Source organism: Calliphora vicina, chromosome 2 (genome assembly GCF_958450345.1).
Source record: "Calliphora vicina chromosome 2, idCalVici1.1, whole genome shotgun sequence".
NCBI lineage: Eukaryota > Metazoa > Arthropoda > Insecta > Diptera > Calliphoridae > Calliphora > Calliphora vicina.
The window spans coordinates 137,931,857-137,952,934 of NC_088781.1; the positions used below are offsets into that span (position 1 = coordinate 137,931,857).

The following is a 21,078-nucleotide window of genomic DNA, read 5'->3' on the forward strand; positions in this document are numbered from 1 at the left end:
AATTTTCGATAATTTTGCTTTCAAATGCAGATTATTTCAAATTTTCATATTTTTGCCCACATGACGTATGATTAATATTAATTTTGGTTTATTTTGTAAAATTGTTTATAATTTCCCTAAAACTAAAGAGATTTTTACAAAATAAACTTCATTGTAAAGCAGACATTTAGGGCTTTAAATGCCCAAATATGTTTATAAAATAATTGCAATTCCTGGTGCTAGATTTTTTTTTACTTTTGTAAATAAATTTTTCTTTTAAAATTTCCTCTCAAATTAGACTAATGTATTAAATTTAAAGAAATACTTTGTATTTTTGCTCTAATTTTGTTTAATTTTTCTTTAAAATGCAGATTATTAAACATATTCATATTTTTGCCCATATGACGTATGATTAATATTAATTTTGGTTTATTTTGGTAAATTCTTTCTAACTTCCTTAAAACTAAAGGGATTTTTACAAAGTAAATTGCATTTTAAAGCAAACATTTTGAGCTTTAATCTCTGGTATTCATATATTTATAAAAGTAAAGCATAAGTTTGGAAAATATATCAACAACGTAATTTTATTACATAGTTTTAATTTTCCCCAAAATAATTTGATTTAATTCTAAAAATAGAGCAAAATAAAAGTAAGTTTATCTAACTAGTTTTCATAAAAATATTTGAATTTTTATCGTTTGTCCTCAAAATTTCTTTCAATATATTTAAGTATATTTGTCAAGTGTTTATTTTTGTTAGCTGTTAGATGCTTATTAACACAACTCTTCATTAATAACTCAAATATATACTAAAAACTTTAAAAATATTTTTAATACAAAACGGGGACAACAATAATAAAATAAAAATTAAATTTTCTTTATAATACTTACGGAAACTCCTAAAAATTGTGTTGAATTCATGGCGGCATAAATTTCATCAGCAATTTCTTTGTCGTTGTATGTGAAATCCCTAAGAGATTTGTTGCGTAGTCTCAGTTTCTCCATGGATTTATTAAATGCCAAGGCCACACTCCACACAGCATCGTAGGCCAATGGAGCCTCCTGATAGCCCTCCGGATAACGATCATTGTTAATATCGTAGCCTTCCTCTACAAGGGCATGATTTAAACGTTGCCTGTGGGAAAAGCAAAAAAGAAATGAAATAGCGAAAAATATACTTTTTTTTTGATTATGTTACCTAAATTTCTCTGCCGTCATGCCCGATATGGTGGTTTGATTGTTTTGATTCCACATTAAAGCTTCTGTTGTCAAATGACCCTCTGCCGCTAAACGCATTTGCTCCACCGTGCAAGTAATGCCTTCATTTTCTAAATTCACTTCATACCAATTGTCCTCATACCATCCTAAAAATAAAGTAGATAATCACAAAAACCTCAAATTTATTAGCTCATTTTGAATAAAAGTAGAAAAAAAAATCTATAGAATTAATGTTGGAATGTTGGAAATTGTTGCACAAAAAATTATTCTTTATTTTTTCTCACAACCCTGACCTGCTTTATTCTAGTATTTAAGCACAGGTTTGGTTTGAATAAATGCTTGATTTGTATAAAAAAAATTTATTAAATTCATTAGTTCATTTTGGTTTTTTTTGTTTCTTTTTTTTTCTCTTTTTCCAGCATTTGAGTTTAATGTCAACATTATTAGAAAATTCTGTTGGAATTTTTTTTTATTTCTTTTTTTATATAGTTTGCTGCCCAGTTGTACAATTATTGATGATTTGTAGCATTGAACATTGATTTATTCATTTGAAATGTTTGCTTAATTGCAATTTTATTCTAAATGTCAGTGGCACAAGTTGCTTAGCAGAAATGAGTTAATTAAAAAGTTTTAAAAGGGCAGGAAATGAGGAAATTGTAATAAATTTTAAGACTAAAGAGACATGAGGTAAAATGGTAATTCTTTGCATTTTAAAACTTTTTTTTTTTTTAAATTCTAAACCCTATATAAAAAATAAATGTGGTTGCACATTAAAACAATCATTAGTTTAATTGTTTACTTGAGAATTTTAGCTCTCTTGCTTTTGCAAAACTATCAACAAATAAAGAAATTTATAAAATATGTATTTAAAAATATTTCTTTAATTTTACTTAATTTAATAAGCTGCTTATGTTTGTTTATTTACAATACAATTTATAATATTTTACTAAAGCAGTTCGAAGAAATGTTTGAAATTTAACTAAATTTTATATAAAAACAAATTTTTTATTCGCATTTAAAATTGAAGTATTTTTTTTACAAAAAAATTTTATTTTCAAACATTTATAAATGAAATATTCCATGGAATTTCAGTCTAAAATTTGACGAATTTGCTTTTAACTTAAAGAATTGTGCTCTACATTCACTTCTTTGCACTTATTTCATTTAATTTTCCTTTAAATTTTGTAAAATTCAAAATTTTGTAATTTTTGGACTCATGACGTATGATTAATATTAATTGTGGCATTTTTTAATAAATTGCTTATAGTTTCCTTAAAACTAAAGGGATTTTAACAAACAAAATTTCATTGTTAAGCAGACACTTAAGGCTTCAATTTAAAGCCAGTTCAGATAATTTGAAATGGCTTAAGAGTTAGTAAAATCATTAATTTTCTTGAGATATAAAGGACATGGACATTTTTTTTATGATTGTAAATTTGTTGTTATATAAAAACACGTTATTCTTACTTTTTTATTTAAATTTTATATCAAAACAAATTATTGTTATTTGTATTATGTTTATGTAAATTGAAAAGTATTTTTTTAGAGAAAATTTTTATTTTAATTTTTTGTAAATGAAATATTCTGTAGAATTTCTGTCTTAAACTAGACGAATTTGCTTTTAACTTTAAGAATTGTACTCTACGTTCACTTCCCTGCACTTATTTCATTTAATTTCCCTTTAAATTTTGTAAAATTCAAAATTTTATTATTTTTGGACCACATGACGTATGACTAATATTAATTTTGGCATTTTTTAATAAATTGCTTATAAGTTCCTAAAAACTAAAGGGATTTTAACCAAATAAATTTCATTGTAAAGCAGACACTTATGGCTTCAATTTAAAGCCAGTTCAGATAATTTGAAGTGGCTTAAGAGTTAGTAAAATCAATAATTTTCTTGAGATATTAAGGACATGGTCAATTTTTTTATGACTGTAAATTTGTTGTTATATAAAAACAAGTTATTCTTACTTTTTTATTTAAATTTTATATCAAAACAAATTATTGTTATTTGTATTATGTTTATTTAAATTGAAAAGTATTTTTTTAGAGAAAATTTTTATTTTAAACTTTTGTAAATGAAATATTCTATAGAATTTCTGTCTTAAATTAGACGAATTTTCTTTTAATTTAAAGAATTGTATTCCACATTCACTTCTCTGCACTTATTTCATTTAATTTCCCTTTAAATTTTATAAAATTTAAAATTTTATAATTTTTGGATCACATGACGTATGATTAATATTAATTATGGCATTTTTTAATAAATTGCTTATAAGTTTCTAAAAACTAAAGCGATTTTAACAAAATAAATTTCATTGTAAAGCAGACACTTAAGGCTTCAATTTAAAGCCAGTGCAGATAATTTTCACTGGCTAAAGTTGTAGTAAATTCAATGATTTTCTTGAGATATTAAGGACATGGACAATTTTTTATGACTGTAATTATGTTGTTATATAAAAACAAGTTATTCTTACCTTTTTATTTAAATTTTATATCAAAACTAATTATTGTTATTTGTATTATGTTTATTTAAATTGAAAAGTATTTTTTTAGAGAAAATTTTTATTTTCAAACTTTTGTAAATGAAATATTCTATAGAATTTCTGTCTTAAACTAGACGAATTTGCTTTTAACTTAAAGATTTGTGCTCTATATTCACTTCTCTGCACTTATTTTATTTAATTTCCCTTCAAATTTTGTATATTTAAAATTTTTATTATTTTTAGACCACATGACGTATGATTAATATTAATTATGGCGTTTTTTAATTAACTGCTTATAATTTGTTTAAAGCTGAATGGATTTTAACCAAATAAGTTTCATTCGAAAGCAGACATTTATGGCTTCAATTTAAATCCAGTGTAGATGTTACGTACTGGCTCAAATTGTAGTACAATCAATGATTTTCTTGAGATATTAAAGACATGGATATTTTTTTATGACTGTAAATTTGTTGTTATATAAAAACAAGTTATTCTTATTTTCTTATTTAAATTTTATACAAAAACAAATTATTGTTTTTTGCATTTTAAACAGATTATATTTTTTTTAGAAAAAATTTTTATTTTCAAACATTCGAAAATGAAATATTCTATAGAATTTCTGTCTCAAATTAGACGAATTTTCTTTTAATTTAAAGAATTGTATTCTACATTCACTTCTCTGCACTTATTTTATTTAATTTCCCTTTAAATTTTGTAAAATTCAAAATTTTATAATTGTTGGACCACATGACGTATGATTAATATTAATTATGGCGTTTTTTAATTAACTGCTTATAATTTGTTTAAAACTAAAGTGATTTTAACCAAATAAATTTCATTGTAAAGCAGACATTTAGGGCTTAAATCTAAAGCCAGTTCAGATAATATGTAGTGGTCCAAGTTGTAGTAAATCAATGATTTTCTTGAGATATTAAGGAAACGGGAAAATTTGTTTATGACTGTAAATTTGTTGTCATATGAAAACAAATTATTCTTATTTTTTTTATCTAAATTTTATATAAAAACAAATTATTGTTATTTGCATTTTAAATTGAAAGTATTTTTTAGATAAAATTTTTATTTTCAAACATTTGTAAATGAAATATTCTATAGAATTTCTGTCTTAAATTATACGAATTTGCTTTTAGCTTAAAGATTTGTGTTCTGCATTTACTTCTCTGCACTTATTTCATTTAATTTCCCTTTAACTTTTGTATAATTCAAAGTTTTATTATTTTTGGACCACATGAAGTATGATTAATATTAATTATGGCGTTTATTAATTAACTGCTTATAATTTGTTTAAAACTGAAGGGATTTTAACCAAATAAATTTCATTCAAAAGCAGATATTTAAGGCTTCAATTTGAAGCCGGTGCAGGTGTTACGCACTGGCTCAAGATGTAGTAAAATCAATGATTTTCTTGAGATATTAAGGACATGGACAATATTTTTTTGATGACTGTAAATTCGTTGTTATATAAAAACAAGTCATTATTATTTTTATTTAAATTTTATATAAAAACAAATTATTGTTATTCGCATTTTAAATTAAAAGTATTTTTTTTAGAAAAAAATTTTATTTTCAAACATTTGTAAATGAAATATTCCGTGGAATTTCTATCTAAAATTAGACGAATTTGCTTTTAACTTAAAGAATTGTTCTCTAAATTCACTTCTCTGCACTTATTTCATTTAATTTCCCTTTAAATTTTGTAAAATTCAAAATTTTATAATTTTTGGACCACGTGACGTATGATTAATATTAATTATGGCATTTTTTAATTAACTGCTTATAATTTGTTTAAAACTGAAGGGATTTTAACCAAATAAATTTCTTTCGAAAGCAGACATTTATGGCTTCAATTTAAAGCCAATGTAGATGTTACGTACTGGATCAAGTTTTAGTAAAACAATTTTTATTTAAAAAAATTTTTGAATAATTTTTTTATTGAATTTATCTTCTAAAGTAGACAAACTTTATGAACTGTTTATTTGGCTAATATATGTTGTTTAAAATTGTTTTAGTGTATTTTAAGGTCTGCCTTTTCACTTGATTTTGTGCAGGAATAAAACAAACTTTTACTTTTCAAATTACTTCAATAAAAATCTTTTTGAAAAGAATATTTGTTTGAAATGTTACAGTTACTCTGGCAAACAAAATCTTCTTAAAAGATTACAACAATTTAAAATATGCACAAAAAAATAGTTTCACACAAACACAGACGCACAATCAGATTTTCAAAATAAGGCCATTTAGGAAGAGGAAATGGTATGAGTGAAAGAGAGCGGGGGAGGTAGGAAAATACAGCTTGAAAACTTAATTTTAGCTATACATTATTAACAATGACCTTTTAAGTTTTCCTAAGAAATAGTTTTTATTTCTATAGTTTAAATAAACTTTATTTTATTTCTATTTCCAATTTCAATTTACATCTCTACATTTTTTTCCTAGAGCAGCCAGAGAAGCCCTTAAACTTAAAACCTTTAAATTAACCACAATTAAAAGTTTGTAAATCTTTGATACTATTTACATAAACTTTAACCAGAAACCAAAGAAAACTTTCGAAAAAAGGGGGAGAAGTTTTGAATTATCAAACACTTTTACAAATTAAAAAAAAATCTTTAATTCATAAGCAGGAAAAAAAGAAAACCACTAATAAACTAATAAACACTTGCTCTTTGTAACTAATTTTGAACAGATTTATTATAAAGAAATTAAATTTAAAAAATCTTAATTAATATTTAATTTTTATTTAATTTTATTTCCCTCAAAACTTTTTCCACACTACTTCCTTAATTTTTCTTCAATTAATTTGTATTTTTCCTTTAATTTTGCCAGTTTTTATTATTTGATATTTTTTGTTTCCTTAACAACTTCTTACTATTACAGCAATTAGTACAAATTAATGTTAAAAAGGAACCGAATTATAATAAAAAAAAATCTCTAGGAAAAGGCGTGAAAAACTAAAGCTTTTAAAAAAGGGGTGGAAAACGAAAAACGTTTAAAGCCAAAATAACAATTTCTTTTAATGAAATTAATGAGGTTAATAGCTGAAGAAAAAATCCTCTGCATAGTAATTGACTTAAAGGAAATGAAATGTAAATGTTAAGTTGTGTTAAGTTTATTTTATACAAAAAAAAACGAAAATTGTTATGCCAAAGATTTAACTTAGTAAAAAAGAGATCTCTGTAAGCTGATTAAAAATACAATACAAATTTGTCACAATAAAAATAAATTTTAAAGAGTAATTAGTCTCCAAGTCTTTTGAAGTGGCAAATGCAAATGATTATTACTCTAAGAAAAAGAAGTAATAAAAATTAACTTTAGCAAATAAATGTGTATAAAAATCTAGGCAATAATGATAAAATTACTAATTACAATCATTGAAAGCTCCTGCAAGCATGAGAGGAGGAAAAGAACCACAATTAAAGCTAGAACTGGACAAAATATAGAACCAGGATTGAAGCTAAATTGGGACTAAATCAAGAACCAGGATTGAAACTAAATTTGGAATAAATAAAGAACCAGGATTGAAGCTACATTGGGACTAAATAAAGAACCAGGATTAAAGCTAAATTGGGACTAAATAAAGAACCAGGATTGAAGCTAAACTGGGACTAAATTGAGAACCATGATTGAAGCTAAATTTGGAATAAATAATGAACCAGGATTGAAGATGAATTTGGAATAAATAAAGAGCCAGGATTGAAGCTAAATAAGGAACCAGGATTGAAACTAAACTGGGACTAAATATCTTTATTTGGATTGAAGCTAAATTGGGACTAAATAAAGAACCAGGCTTGAAGCTAAATTTGGACTAACTAAAGAACCAGGATTGAAGCTACATTGGGACTAAATGAAGAACCAGGATTGAAGATAAATTTGGAATAAATAAAGAACCAGGATTGAAACTAAATTGGGACTAAATAAAAAACCAGGATTGAAGCTAAATTGGGACTAAATAAAGAACCAGGATTGAAGCTAAATTTGGACTAACTAAAGAACCAGGATTGAAGCTACATTGGGACTAAATGAAGAACCAGGATTGAAGATAAATTTGGAATAAATAAAGAACCAGGATTGAAACTAAATTGGGACTAAATAAAAAACCAGGATTGAAGCTAAATTTGGACTAAATAAAAAACCACAATTGAAGATGAATTTGGAATAAATAAAGAGCCAGGATTGAAGCTAAATAAGGAACCAGGATTGAAGCTAAACTGGGACTAAATAAAGAACCAGGATTGAAGCTAAATTGGGACTAAATAAAGAAGCAGGATTGAAGCTAAATTTGGAATAAATAAAGAACCAGGATTGAAGCTACATTGGGACTAAATAAGGAACCAAGATTGAAGCTAAACTGGGACTAAATAAAGAACCAGGATTGAAGCTAAATTGGGACTAAATAAAGAACCAGGATTGAAGCTAAATTTGGACTAACTAAAGAACCAGGATTGAAGCTAAATTGGGATTAAATGAAGAACCAGGATTGAAGATAAATTTGGAATAAATAAAGAACCAGGATTGAAACTAAATTGGGACTAAATAAAAAACCAGGATTGAAGCTAAATTTGGACTAAATAAAGAACCACAATTGAAGATGAATTTGGAATAAATAAAGAGCCAGGATTGAAGTTAAATAAGGAACCAGGATTGAAGCTAAACTGGGACTAAATAAAGAACCAGTATTGAAGCTAAATTGGGACTAAATAAAGAACCAGGATTGAAGCTAAATTTGGAATAAATAAAGAACCAGGATTGAAGCTACATTGGGACTAAATAAAGAACCAGGATTGAAGCTAAATTGGAACTAAATAAAGAACCTGGATTGAAGCTAAATTTGGAATAAATAATGAACCAGGATTGAAGCAAAATTAGGACTAATTTAGGAACCAGGATTGAAGCTAAATTGAGACTAAATAAAGAGCCAGATTTGAAGCTAAATTCGGATTAAATAAAGCACCAGGATTGAAGCTAATTTGGGACTAAATACAGAACCAGGATTGAAGCTAAATTTGGAATAAATAATGAACCAGGATTGAAGCTAAAGTTGGACTAAATAAAGAACCAGGATTGAAGCTAAATTGTGACTAAACAAAGAACCAGGATTGAAGCTAAATTTGGAATAAAAAAACCAGGATTGAAGCTAAATTTGGAGTAAATAAAGGACCAGGATTGAAGCTAAATTGTGACTAAATAAAGAACCAGGATTGAAGCTAAATTTGGAATAAATAAAGAACCAGAATTGAAGCAAAATTTGGAATAAATAAAGAACCAGGACTGAAGCTAAATTGTGACTAAATAAATAACCAGGATTGAAGCTAAATTGGAACTAAATAAAGAACCAGGATTGAAGCTAAATTTGGACTAACTAAAGAACCAGGATTGAAGCTACATTGGGACTAAATGAAGAACCAGGATTGAAGATAAATTTGGAATAAATAAAGAACCAGGATTGAAACTAAATTGGGACTAAATAAAAAACCAGGATTGAAGCTAAATTTGGACTAAATAAAAAACCACAATTGAAGATGAATTTGGAATAAATAAAGAGCCAGGATTGAAGCTAAATAAGGAACCAGGATTGAAGCTAAACTGGGACTAAATAAAGAACCAGGATTGAAGCTAAATTGGGACTAAATAAAGAAGCAGGATTGAAGCTAAATTTGGAATAAATAAAGAACCAGGATTGAAGCTACATTGGGACTAAATAAGGAACCAAGATTGAAGCTAAACTGGGACTAAATAAAGAACCAGGATTGAAGCTAAATTGGGACTAAATAAAGAACCAGGATTGAAGCTAAATTTGGACTAACTAAAGAACCAGGATTGAAGCTAAATTGGGATTAAATGAAGAACCAGGATTGAAGATAAATTTGGAATAAATAAAGAACCAGGATTGAAACTAAATTGGGACTAAATAAAAAACCAGGATTGAAGCTAAATTTGGACTAAATAAAGAACCACAATTGAAGATGAATTTGGAATAAATAAAGAGCCAGGATTGAAGTTAAATAAGGAACCAGGATTGAAGCTAAACTGGGACTAAATAAAGAACCAGTATTGAAGCTAAATTGGGACTAAATAAAGAACCAGGATTGAAGCTAAATTTGGAATAAATAAAGAACCAGGATTGAAGCTACATTGGGACTAAATAAAGAACCAGGATTGAAGCTAAATTGGAACTAAATAAAGAACCTGGATTGAAGCTAAATTTGGAATAAATAATGAACCAGGATTGAAGCAAAATTAGGACTAATTTAGGAACCAGGATTGAAGCTAAATTGAGACTAAATAAAGAGCCAGATTTGAAGCTAAATTCGGATTAAATAAAGCACCAGGATTGAAGCTAATTTGGGACTAAATACAGAACCAGGATTGAAGCTAAATTTGGAATAAATAATGAACCAGGATTGAAGCTAAAGTTGGACTAAATAAAGAACCAGGATTGAAGCTAAATTGTGACTAAACAAAGAACCAGGATTGAAGCTAAATTTGGAATAAAAAAACCAGGATTGAAGCTAAATTTGGAGTAAATAAAGGACCAGGATTGAAGCTAAATTGTGACTAAATAAAGAACCAGGATTGAAGCTAAATTTGGAATAAATAAAGAACCAGAATTGAAGCAAAATTTGGAATAAATAAAGAACCAGGACTGAAGCTAAATTGTGACTAAATAAATAACCAGGATTGAAGCTAAATTGGAACTAAATAAAGAACCAGGATTGAAGCTAAATTTGGACTAACTAAAGAACCAGGATTGAAGCTACATTGCGACTAAATGAAGAACCAGGATTGAAGATAAATTTGGAATAAATAAAGAACCAGGATTGAAACTAAATTGGGACTAAATAAAAAACCAGGATTGAAGCTAAATTTGGACTAAATAAAAAACCACAATTGAAGATGAATTTGGAATAAATAAAGAGCCAGGATTGAAGCTAAATAAGGAACCAGGATTGAAGCTAAATTGGGACTAAATAAAGAACCAGGATTGAAGCTAAATTATGACTAAATAAATAACCAGGATTGAAGCAAAATTTGGAATAAATAAATAACCAGGATTGAAACTAAATTGTGACTTAATAAAGAACCAGGATTGAAACTAAATTGGGACTAAATAAAGAACCAGGATTGAAGCTAAATTTGGACTAAATAAAGAACCAGGATTGAAGCTAAATTGGGACTAAATAAAGATCCAGGTTTGAAGATAAATTTGGATTAAATAAGGAGCCAGGATGGAAACTAAATTGGGACTAAATAAAGAACAACAATTGAAGCTAAATTGGGACTAAATAAAACACCAGGATTGAAGGATAAACAATAAAGAACCAAGGTTTAGAACTGCGATCTTTAATTTGGTTTGTCATATGCAAAAATTACGCCTTATTTACAATTTCAGTCCTTAGTAATATAAAAAAAATTTAATCTTTAATTTTGTTAGCCTCTTATATTAAAATGAAAGTAAAAAAAAACACCGAAAAACTTTCAAGTGTCAACAACATGCAAATTTTGTGACAACAAACTTGTATTTAAAATAAAACTCTTCAAACAACAAAAAATTCCACTTAGAGAAAAACTGACAAAAACAACAAAAATATAAACAATTTCAAGTAAATAAGAAAATAAACAAATAACTTAAAGGACAACATCATGATAATAATAATAAAAAAAAACTCAGATATAAAAAGCGAAAATGATGACGATGATTATAATCGAAATCTTGTGTTCAGTTTTAACTTATCTGACGTTTTCTCCCTGCTACTTATTACACTTTTAGTTAAAAGTTGTTGCAAAAATAGCACAAAGTTACTTTAGTGTTTTTCTTTGGACTGAGAAAAATACATTGTATGAAACTGGTAAAAGGACAAGACAATGTAAATGTATAAACTGAGTAGTTGTTTTGTTGTTATCCTTTTTGCTGTGAGTTTTCAGATAGAAATTTATTTAATAAAAAAGTTTTAGTTTTAAAGTCAAGCAATAATTAATAAAACAAAACAATGCTGTAGTATAAGACTTCACTCTGTTAGAAAAAAATTAATTGATAAAAACTATTTTTATTGCTTTTAGTTGTTTAGGAGATTTTTCACATCTCTTTTTTGGAACAAACTAATGTAACATTAATTAATATTTATTGCTTGAATCAAGGTAAAACTTTAAGAGTTGATAGAATATTTAGAAGTAAAAAAATAGTTTTTATAATATTATGAAATGTAAAGAGTTTGAAAATTCCTATTTGCTTTCCAATTGCTTCAAAATTTGTGCTGATTTGGTGCTTATTGGGAGGTTTTTATCTCTCAGATGTTCATTAAGTTGTCATCTATGTTCTAAGACTTTTAAATTATAAACAAACTATTAAGAATTTTTGTTTATTTGCATTACTAAAATCACAAACTTTGTATTTTTCTTGTTAAACTGAGAAAGTTTCAAAAACTGAAAGTTTTGTCATTCAAAAATGCTGCTTCTATATAACTATAATTATTTACTATTTCCAAACAAATATTTTTATTACCCAAGAATATTTCGCGAATAAAACAGAGGCTGCTAAAAACATTGAAACCCACGTAGTAAACTCAAACTATATTCGAAACTTTTTAATAGCTGCGCACAAACTGCCGCCAAAATAAATATATAAATTTAGCAACATTTTCTAAACACTTAAACTTAGATTATTTGCTAAGCAACAAATAACAGATAAACAGTCGAAACTTTAACAAGTAAGAGAACTGTAATCGGCTGTGCTGAATCTTATATACCCTCACTTTAAGATAATTAAGTCATAAATGTTTGCTATCAAATAGATTTTAAATTATAAACATTCTTTAAAATTTGGCAAAGTTATTAACAATTTAGCAATTCATGACATAATTAATATTAATCATACGCCTTGAAAGCAAAACAAATTAAAAGTCTAATTAAATGGAAAGTAAAAGGAAAATTAATAAAATAATTAAAGAATATGCAAAAAATAAAGTCATTCTTTAAGTTTTAAACAAATTTTGAGCGAAACTTCAATTGAAGTAAAACTGAACTGAACAAATATCTACGATTGCAGCTAAAACAGTACTAAATAAAAAAGTAAAATTAAAGCTAAAAATTAAGTAAATATATAAACACTATTGAAGATAGAAGTGGACCATACAAAGAACTACGACTGAAGCTAAATCACGACCAAATAAACAACCTGGATTTTGCTAAAACTGCACTAAAAAAAACCACGATTAAAGCTGAAACTGGACTAAATTAAGAAGCTTTTCTAAACCTGTAACTAGACTAAGATTGAACCTAAGCTGGACTAAATAAAGAACCAATACTGCAGTTAGAAGTGGACTAAAGAACGAAAAACGAATGAAGCTAAACCTGAACGAAATAAATAACTCAGATTGGAGCTAAATTGGGACTAAATTAAGAGTCTATATTAAAGCTTAAACTGGACTAAATAAAGAACCACGATTGAGGCTAAAACAGGACCAAATAAAGAACCACGATTCAAGCTTAAACTGGACTAAATAAAGAACCAGGATTGAAGTTAAAACTGGACAAAAAAAATAACCACGATTAAGCTAAATCTGGACAAAAAAATAACCACGATTGAGGCTAAAACTGGACCAAATAAAGAACCACGATTGAAGCTAAAACTGGACTAAATAAAGATCCACGATTGAAGCTTAAACTGGATTGAATAAAGAACCGCGATTGAAGCTGAAACTGGTCTAAATAAAGATCCCTGATTGAAGCTTACACTGAATTAAATAAAGAACCACGATTGAAGCTAAAACTGGACTAAATAAAGAACCACGATTGAAGCTTAAACTGGACTAAATAAAGAACCACGATTGAAGCTAAAATTGGGCTAAATAAAGAACCTCGATTGAAGTTTAAACTGAATTAAATAAAGAACCACGATTGAGGCTGAAACTGGACCAAATAAAGAACCACTATTGAAGCTAAAACTGGACTAAATAAAGATCCATGATTGAAGCTTAAACTGGATTGAATAAAGAACCACGATTGAAGCTGAAACTGGTCTAAATAAAGATCCCTGATTGAAGCTTAAACTGAATTAAATAAAGAACCACGATTGAAGCTAAAACTTGACCAAATAAAGAACCTCTATTGACGCTTAAACTGGACTAAATAAAGAACCACGATTGAAGCTAAAACTGACCTAAATAGAGAACCACGATTGAGGCTGAAAGTGGACCAAATAAAAAACTACGATTGAAGCTTAAACTGGACTAAACAAAGAACCACGATTCAGGCTGAAACTAGACGAAATAAAGAACCACGATTGAGGCTTAAACTGGACAAAAAATAGAACCACGATTGAGGCTGAAAGTGGACAAAATAAAGAACCACGATTGAGGCTGAAAGTGGAATAAATAAAGAACCACGATTGAAGCTTAAACTGGACTACATAAGGAACCATGATTGAAGCTTAAACTGGACTAAACTAAGAGCCAATATTGAAGCTATAACCAGACTAAATTAAGAGCCAATATTGAAGCTAAAACTGGATTAAAGAATGAACCAAGATTGAAGCTAAATCTGGACTAAAAAATGAACCACGATTGAAGCTAAAACTGGACTAAATAAAGACCCACGATTGAACCTTAAACCGAACTAAATAAAGAACCACGATTGAAGCTAAAACTGGACAAAATAAAGAACCACGATTGAAGCTTTTCCAAACCTGTAACTAGACTAATATTGAACCTATGCTGGACTAAATAAAGAACCAATACTGAAGCCAAAAGTGGACTAAAGAACGAAACACGAATGAAGCTAAACCTGTACTAAATAAAGAACCAATACTGAAGTTAAATTGGGACTAAATTAAGAGCCAATATTAAAGCTAAAACTGGACTAAAAAAAGAACCATGATTAAGAGCCAATATTGAAGCTAAAATTGGTTTAAAGAATGAACCACGATTGAAGCTTAAGGTGGACTAAATAAAGAACCACGACTGAAGCTAAAACTGAAAAAAACACGATTGAAGCTTAAACTGGAACAAATAAAGAACCACGATTGAGGCTAAAACTGGACTAAATAAAGAACCACGATTGAAGCTTAAACTGGACTAAATAAAGAACCACGATTGAAGCTAAAATTAGACTAAATAAAGAACCAATATAGAAGCTAATTACAAAACCATGATTAAAGCTAAAACTGGACTAAATTAAGAGCCGATATTAGAGCTAAGACTGGACTAAAAAAAGGACTACGTGAGAAGCTAAAACTCGACTAAATGAAGAACCACGATTGAAACTAAAACTGGACTAAATAAAGAACTAGGATTAAAGCTAAAACTGGACTAAAGTACGAACTAAGAACAAAGCTAAAACTGGACGAAAAAAAGAACTACGTTTAAAGCTAAAACTATACTAAATTAAGAGCCAATATTGAAGCTAGAACTGGATTAAAGAATGAACCAAGATTGTAGCTAAAACTGGTTGAAAAAACTTTTATGTTAAAAAAATTTTTTTAATAGAAAAAACTCGGGTTACAAAACATTGTTTTTTTCGATTTTGACCCATTGTTGGTCTGAATTACTATATATGTCGGCTGTGCCGATTCTTATATACCCTTCACCAAATTGTGCTTTAAATGTAATAATTTAAAATATATTTTTTTTAATTTTTAAAAAAATTTTTGTTTTTTAATGGTAATTTTTAAAAAATTTTAGTGAAAAAAATTTTATGTCAAAACATTTTTTTTAAAAATTTTTAATTTTTTTTTAAATTGTAAATTTTATGAGAAATTTTTTTTTGGTAAAAAATATTCTGGTTAAATAATATTTTTCCCGATTTTGAACTATTGTATGTCCTACATATTATCACGTATATGTCGTTGCAAAGGTAAAATATCTGTCATTCGATATCCATATTGTCTATATAAAATGTCAATCTAGCTCTTAAATAATGTTATCTATTAGGCATTTTGCACCGTAGATATCTATTTGTTTAAATTACGGGCATTATTCCACTAAATTTTTCTTTTAACCCAACTAACGCAACATCTCTCCTTTAACTACTATGAACCTAACCTCACCACCACTCAACATTTAAACAGAAACCATTTCTCCAGCTTTTCTCCAACCACAAGACAAAACATAAACTTTTCCCTTGTAAAATTTCTTATTTCCAGGTTAAGACTTACAGAACTAAATACAAATGGCAAGCAACAGAAGAATGAACCTCTTCTACAGCTTTCTCATTACACTTTTCACTGCTGTTTCCTTTTCTTGCAACAACTATAAGGAATATTAAGCCCTTTAACTTTAACCTCAATTTCCTACGAAACTCATTTCTTCTTATGCTTCTACTTCTTCTTCATTACTTTGCTTTTTGTGGCTTTTAATTTAAACAATTTTTGTATATTTCCTTTTACCTGTAAACCACCAGCTCTGCTCATGGCTGCCTCTACCCCTTGCTCAGAAACCTTAAAACAATAACAATTGTAAACTCATTCGTTTTTAATGTAGTGCCATAAATTCTCCAAAAAAAAAAAACGTCTAAATGTGCAAATGTATGTTTGTGTATTACAGGTGAGTATGGCTGTGTATGTTTGTGTGTACAGGAAAGTGTTTATAAGTAGTTGTTGGAGCGTTACATTTGAACATTTACAAAAATGCTGTGGTTAGTTTTTTGCTGCTGTTGGTGTTTTTTTTCTCATGCAAAAACTATTAATTTTTGCCACTAAAAGCCTGCCATTAAGCAATTGAGTTTTTTCTTGTTTGTTTTTTTTTTGTGATAGAGGAGTGAGGAATTTATGAGTTTGTTTTAAATTAAAATTAATGAAAGAGGATGGTGGATGGAGGGTGGTGTAAGAAATATTGGGCAGGACTATGACTATAATACAGAAAAAAAAACATAGTCAAGACTAGAGGTGAGACCTTAGTTTATAATAGAGACTAGATCATAAAATACTCTAAATGATGTTGCGGTAAAATGTAGCCTACAAAAAATTGGAAGATACTACGATTAAATAGATATTTATTAAGTCCAGTTTTAGCTTCAAAAGTGGTTCTTTATTTAATCCAGTTTTAGATTCAAATTTGGCTCTGTTTTTACTTCCGATTTAACTTCAATCGTAGTTCTTTTTTTGAGTCTAGTTTTTGCTTCAATCATTGTTTTTTATTTTGTTCAGTTTTAGCTTCATTCGCGGTTCCTTATTTAGTCCAGTTTTAACTTCAATCGTGATCCTTTATTTAGTTCAGTTTTAGCTAAATTTTTGCTTCTATATTTAGCCCAGTTTTAGCTTCAATCGTGGTTCTTTATTTAATCAAGTTTTGGCTTAAATCGTGGCTCTTTATTTAGACCAGTTTTAGCTTCATCGTGGTTATTTATTTAGTCGAGTTGTAGTTTCAATCACGGTTCTATATTTAGTCCTGATTTATCTTCAATCGTGGTTCGTTATTTAGTCCCGATTTAGCATCAATCGTGGTTTGTTATTTAGTCAAGATATAGCTTCAATCATTGTTCTTTACCTAGTCCAGTTTCAACTTCAATCGTGGTTCGTCTTTTGTCTTTTTATTTACTCCAGTTTTAGCTTCAATCAAGGTTCTTTATTTAGTCCAGTTTTAACTTCAATCGTGGTTCGTTTTTTGTCTTTTTATTTACTCCAGTTTTAGCATCAATCAAGGTTCTTTATTTAGTCCAGATTTAGCTTCAATGGTGTTTCCTTATTTAGTTCAGTTTTAGTCTCAATCATGACTCTTAATTTACTCAAGTTTTAGCTTCAACCGTGATTCTTTCTTTAGTCCAGTTTAAGCTTCAATCGTGCTTCTTTATTTAGTCCAGTTTTAACTTCATTCGTGGTTCGTTACTTAATTCCGATTAAGCTTCAATCGCGGTTTGTTATTTAGTCAAGATTTAGCTTCAGTTACGGTTCTTTACTTAGTCCAGTTTTAACCTCAATCGTGGTTTGTTATTTAGTCAAGATTTAGCTTCAATCATGGTTCTATATTTAGTCCTGGTTCAGCTGCAATCGTAGTTTGTTATTTAGTCAAGATTTAATTTCAATCATGGTTCTTTAGTTAGTCAAGTTTTAGATTCAATCATTGATCTTTAGTTACTGCAGTTTCAGCTTCAATCATGACTCTTTATTTAGTCGAGTTTTAGCTTCAATCATTGCTATTTATTTGCTGCAGTTTTAGATTCAATCATGACTCTTTATTTACTCCAGTTTTAGCTTCAGTCATGCTTCTTTATTTAGTTCAGTTTTAGCTTCAATCATTGCTCTTTATTTACTGTAGTTTTAGCTTCAATCATGACTCTTTATTTAGTCGAGTTTTAGCTTCAATCGTAGTTCTTTTTTAGTCCAGTTTTAGCTCTAATATTGGCTCTTTATTTAGTCCAGTTTTAGCTTCAATCGTTACTATTTATTTGCTGCAGTTTTAGATTCAATCATGACTCTTTATTTACTCCAGTTTTAGCTTCAATCGTGCTTCTTTGTTTAGTTCAGTTTTAGCTTCAATCGTAGTTCTTTTTTAGTTCAGTTTTAACTTCAATCATTGCTCTTTATTTGCTGCAGTTTTACCTTCCATCGTGCATTTTTATTTAGTCGAGTTTTAGCTTCAATCGAAGTTCTTTTTTTAGTCCAGTTTTAGCTCTAATATTGGCGCTTTATTTGGTCCAGTTTTAGCTTCAATCATAGTTTTGTATTTAGCTTTAATCATGGTTCTTTATTTTGTCCAGTTTTAGCTTCAGTCCTGGTTCTTTATTTAGTCCTGATTTAGCTCCAATCGTAGTTTGTTATTTAGTCCAGTTTTAGCTTCAATCATGACTCTTTATTTGCTCCAGTTTTAGCTCCAATCGTGCTTCTTTCTTTAGTTCAGTTTTGTCCTCAATCGTAGTTCCATCGTGCATTTTTATTTAGTCGAGTTTTAGCTTCAATCGAAGTTCTTTTTTTAGTCCAGTTTTAGCTCTAATATTGGCGCTTTATTTGGTCCAGTTTTAGCTTCAATCATAGTTTTGTATTTAGCTTTAATCATGGTTCTTTATTTTGTCCAGTTTTAGCTTCAGTCCTGGTTCTTTATTTAGTCCTGATTTAGCTCCAATCGTAGTTTGTTATTTAGTCCAGTTTTATCTTCAATCATTGCTCTTTATTTACTCCAGTTTTAGCTTCAATCGTGCTTTTTTATTTAGTCGAGTTTTAGCTTCAATCGTAGTTCTTTTTTTAGTCCAGTTTTAGCTCTTTATTTAGTCAAGTTTTAGCTTCAATTATAATTTTGTAATTAGCTTCAATCGTGGTTTGTTATTTAGTCAAGATTTAGCTTCAATCATGGTTCTTTATTCAGTCCAGTTTTAGCTTCAATCATGACTCTTTATTTACCCCAGTTTTAGCTTCAATCGTGCTTTTTTATTTAGTCGAGTTTTAGCTTCAATCGTAGTTCTTTTTTAGTCCAGTTTTAGCTCTAATATTGGCTCTTTATTTAGTCCAGTTTTAGCATCATGGTTTTGTAATTAGCTTCAATCATGGTTCTTTATTTTGTCCAGTTTTAGCTTCAATCCTGGTTCATTATTTAGTCCTGATTTAGCTTCAATCATGGTTCTTTAGTCTGTGCAGTTTTAGCTTCAATCTTAATTCTTTATTTAGTCCTGATTTATTTTCAATCGTAGTTTGTTATATAGTCCAGCTTTAGCTTCAATCATGCTTCTTTATTTAGCTCAGTTTTAGCTTCAATCGTGTTTCCTTATTTAGTCCAGTTTTAGTTTCAATCGTTTTTCCTTATATAGTTCACTTTTAGCTTAAGTTTTGGTTCTATATTTGCCGCTGTTTTACTCCAATATTGGTTATTGATTTAGTCCAGTTTTAGCTTCAATCGCGGTATTTTATTTAGTAGACATCTTCAGTCGTGGCTCTCTTTTTACCACTGACTCAAGTATCGAATGAAAGATATAAATCCTTTAAAGATTTTAAAGCTTATTTTGTATAACTTTCAATTATGATACATTGAAATGACAATTTATTTGGTTAATATGAATTACCTAAAAAAATACTCAAGAAATAATCACAGATTTTCTACGAAATGCAAACATACTACAGTAGAAGCAAATATCAAACATTTAGTTTCAATGAATTGAAGAAAATTTCAGGAAATATGTAAAACAAACCCAACTAGAAACTAACTAGAAATACTTCTTCCTATAAAAAGCCACCTTCTATTTTCATACCTTGTTAACAAAATTAACATACATGCTTCTTGTCAGTTGCTAGCAAGAAATTTCACGTAGAATTTTACACTTTCGTAAACCTAGTTTTTTTTGTTTGGAAGCAACCAGGATACTTCAGTATTTAGCCATTCACTGACATACTCAGTCACTCACTCACTGAGTTATTCACTAACTGCTCATATCCTCACACACACTTTGGAAATATGTCAGTCAGTCATTCGAACCGTCTTCTTAACACTCATGTGCTGCAAACGAATCATGCTAAAAATTGTATAATTCTTAGCATTAGACTTTGAAGTTAAGTTTTGGATTTATTAGAGTTACTTTTGCAAAGGAATGTTGCAGCTTAACAGGGGAATTGTAGAGTGAGTGAAGGAAGAATAGAAACGAAACGAAAGGAATATATTTTATATGGTTTAAGCGGTGAAGTTGTAGAATAAGTGCTGCTCATGCTGTGGTAGACCAAAAATAAAAAAAACATGCAACTGAAGGAGTTGTACAGTGGAACTAGTAGGTGAACAGAATTTTAAAATTTTCTAGGAAATGAGAAAGAGTGGCTTTGGAAATTGTTTAATATCTTCTCTTTACACACTGTACTGCTCTATATGGTTATTTAGACTTTACTGTAATAGCCAACTGAAGCATAGAATTGACTGTTTTGCTATTGCCTGGCATTTTCAATACACACAGTTGTAGTAAGTAAAGGTTAATTTAAATTTTTATGTGAAAAACGTGCGAAACGTGACCAATTGAAAAACTAAACTTCAAGTCAAATACAAGCAACACAAACATATAAACTTACAGTATAACGTTAGTAATTTACACATACAGTACATACATTTATATCCAATTTAAACATGTATTCTCTCATCCCGGCTAAAATCTTTATAAAATCGTAAAATGCAATAAACTTTATAACATTCGCTTGTTCGTTTGTATTTTCTTACTTTGTACCATGTACCAATCAACATGATAGCTGGGTTTATCATTCTGTTTTTAGTTTCTACATTTTCCTTTAAAGACCCCAAAATGGTTATATATATTCTGGATCCCTCTAGATAGCGAAGTCGATTTAGATATGTCCGCCTGTCTGTTGAAATCAACTTTCCGAAGCCCCCAACTAACTTACATATATGATTGATACATCAATATATTAGGTATGGAGCCGGTTCGGTTTGCTAATTAAAATCAAGAAAATCGGCCTACAAATG

The 21,078-nt window shown here is 28.6% G+C and overlaps 1 protein-coding gene across 1 annotated transcript in view; it reads right to left on the reverse strand.

Annotated features, from left to right (window-relative positions):
- The window catches only part of GABA-B-R1 (gamma-aminobutyric acid type B receptor subunit 1), a 279,241-nt gene that overhangs the window by 37,639 nt on the left and 220,524 nt on the right, over window positions 1-21,078 (reverse strand). Inside the window, exons 6-7 of the mRNA XM_065500985.1 lie at window positions 1,177-1,342; window positions 870-1,113 (exon numbers count right to left, since the gene is read on the reverse strand). Of these exons, the coding sequence (XP_065357057.1) occupies window positions 870-1,113; window positions 1,177-1,342 (410 nt within the window). The remainder of the gene's footprint in view (window positions 1-869; window positions 1,114-1,176; window positions 1,343-21,078) is intronic.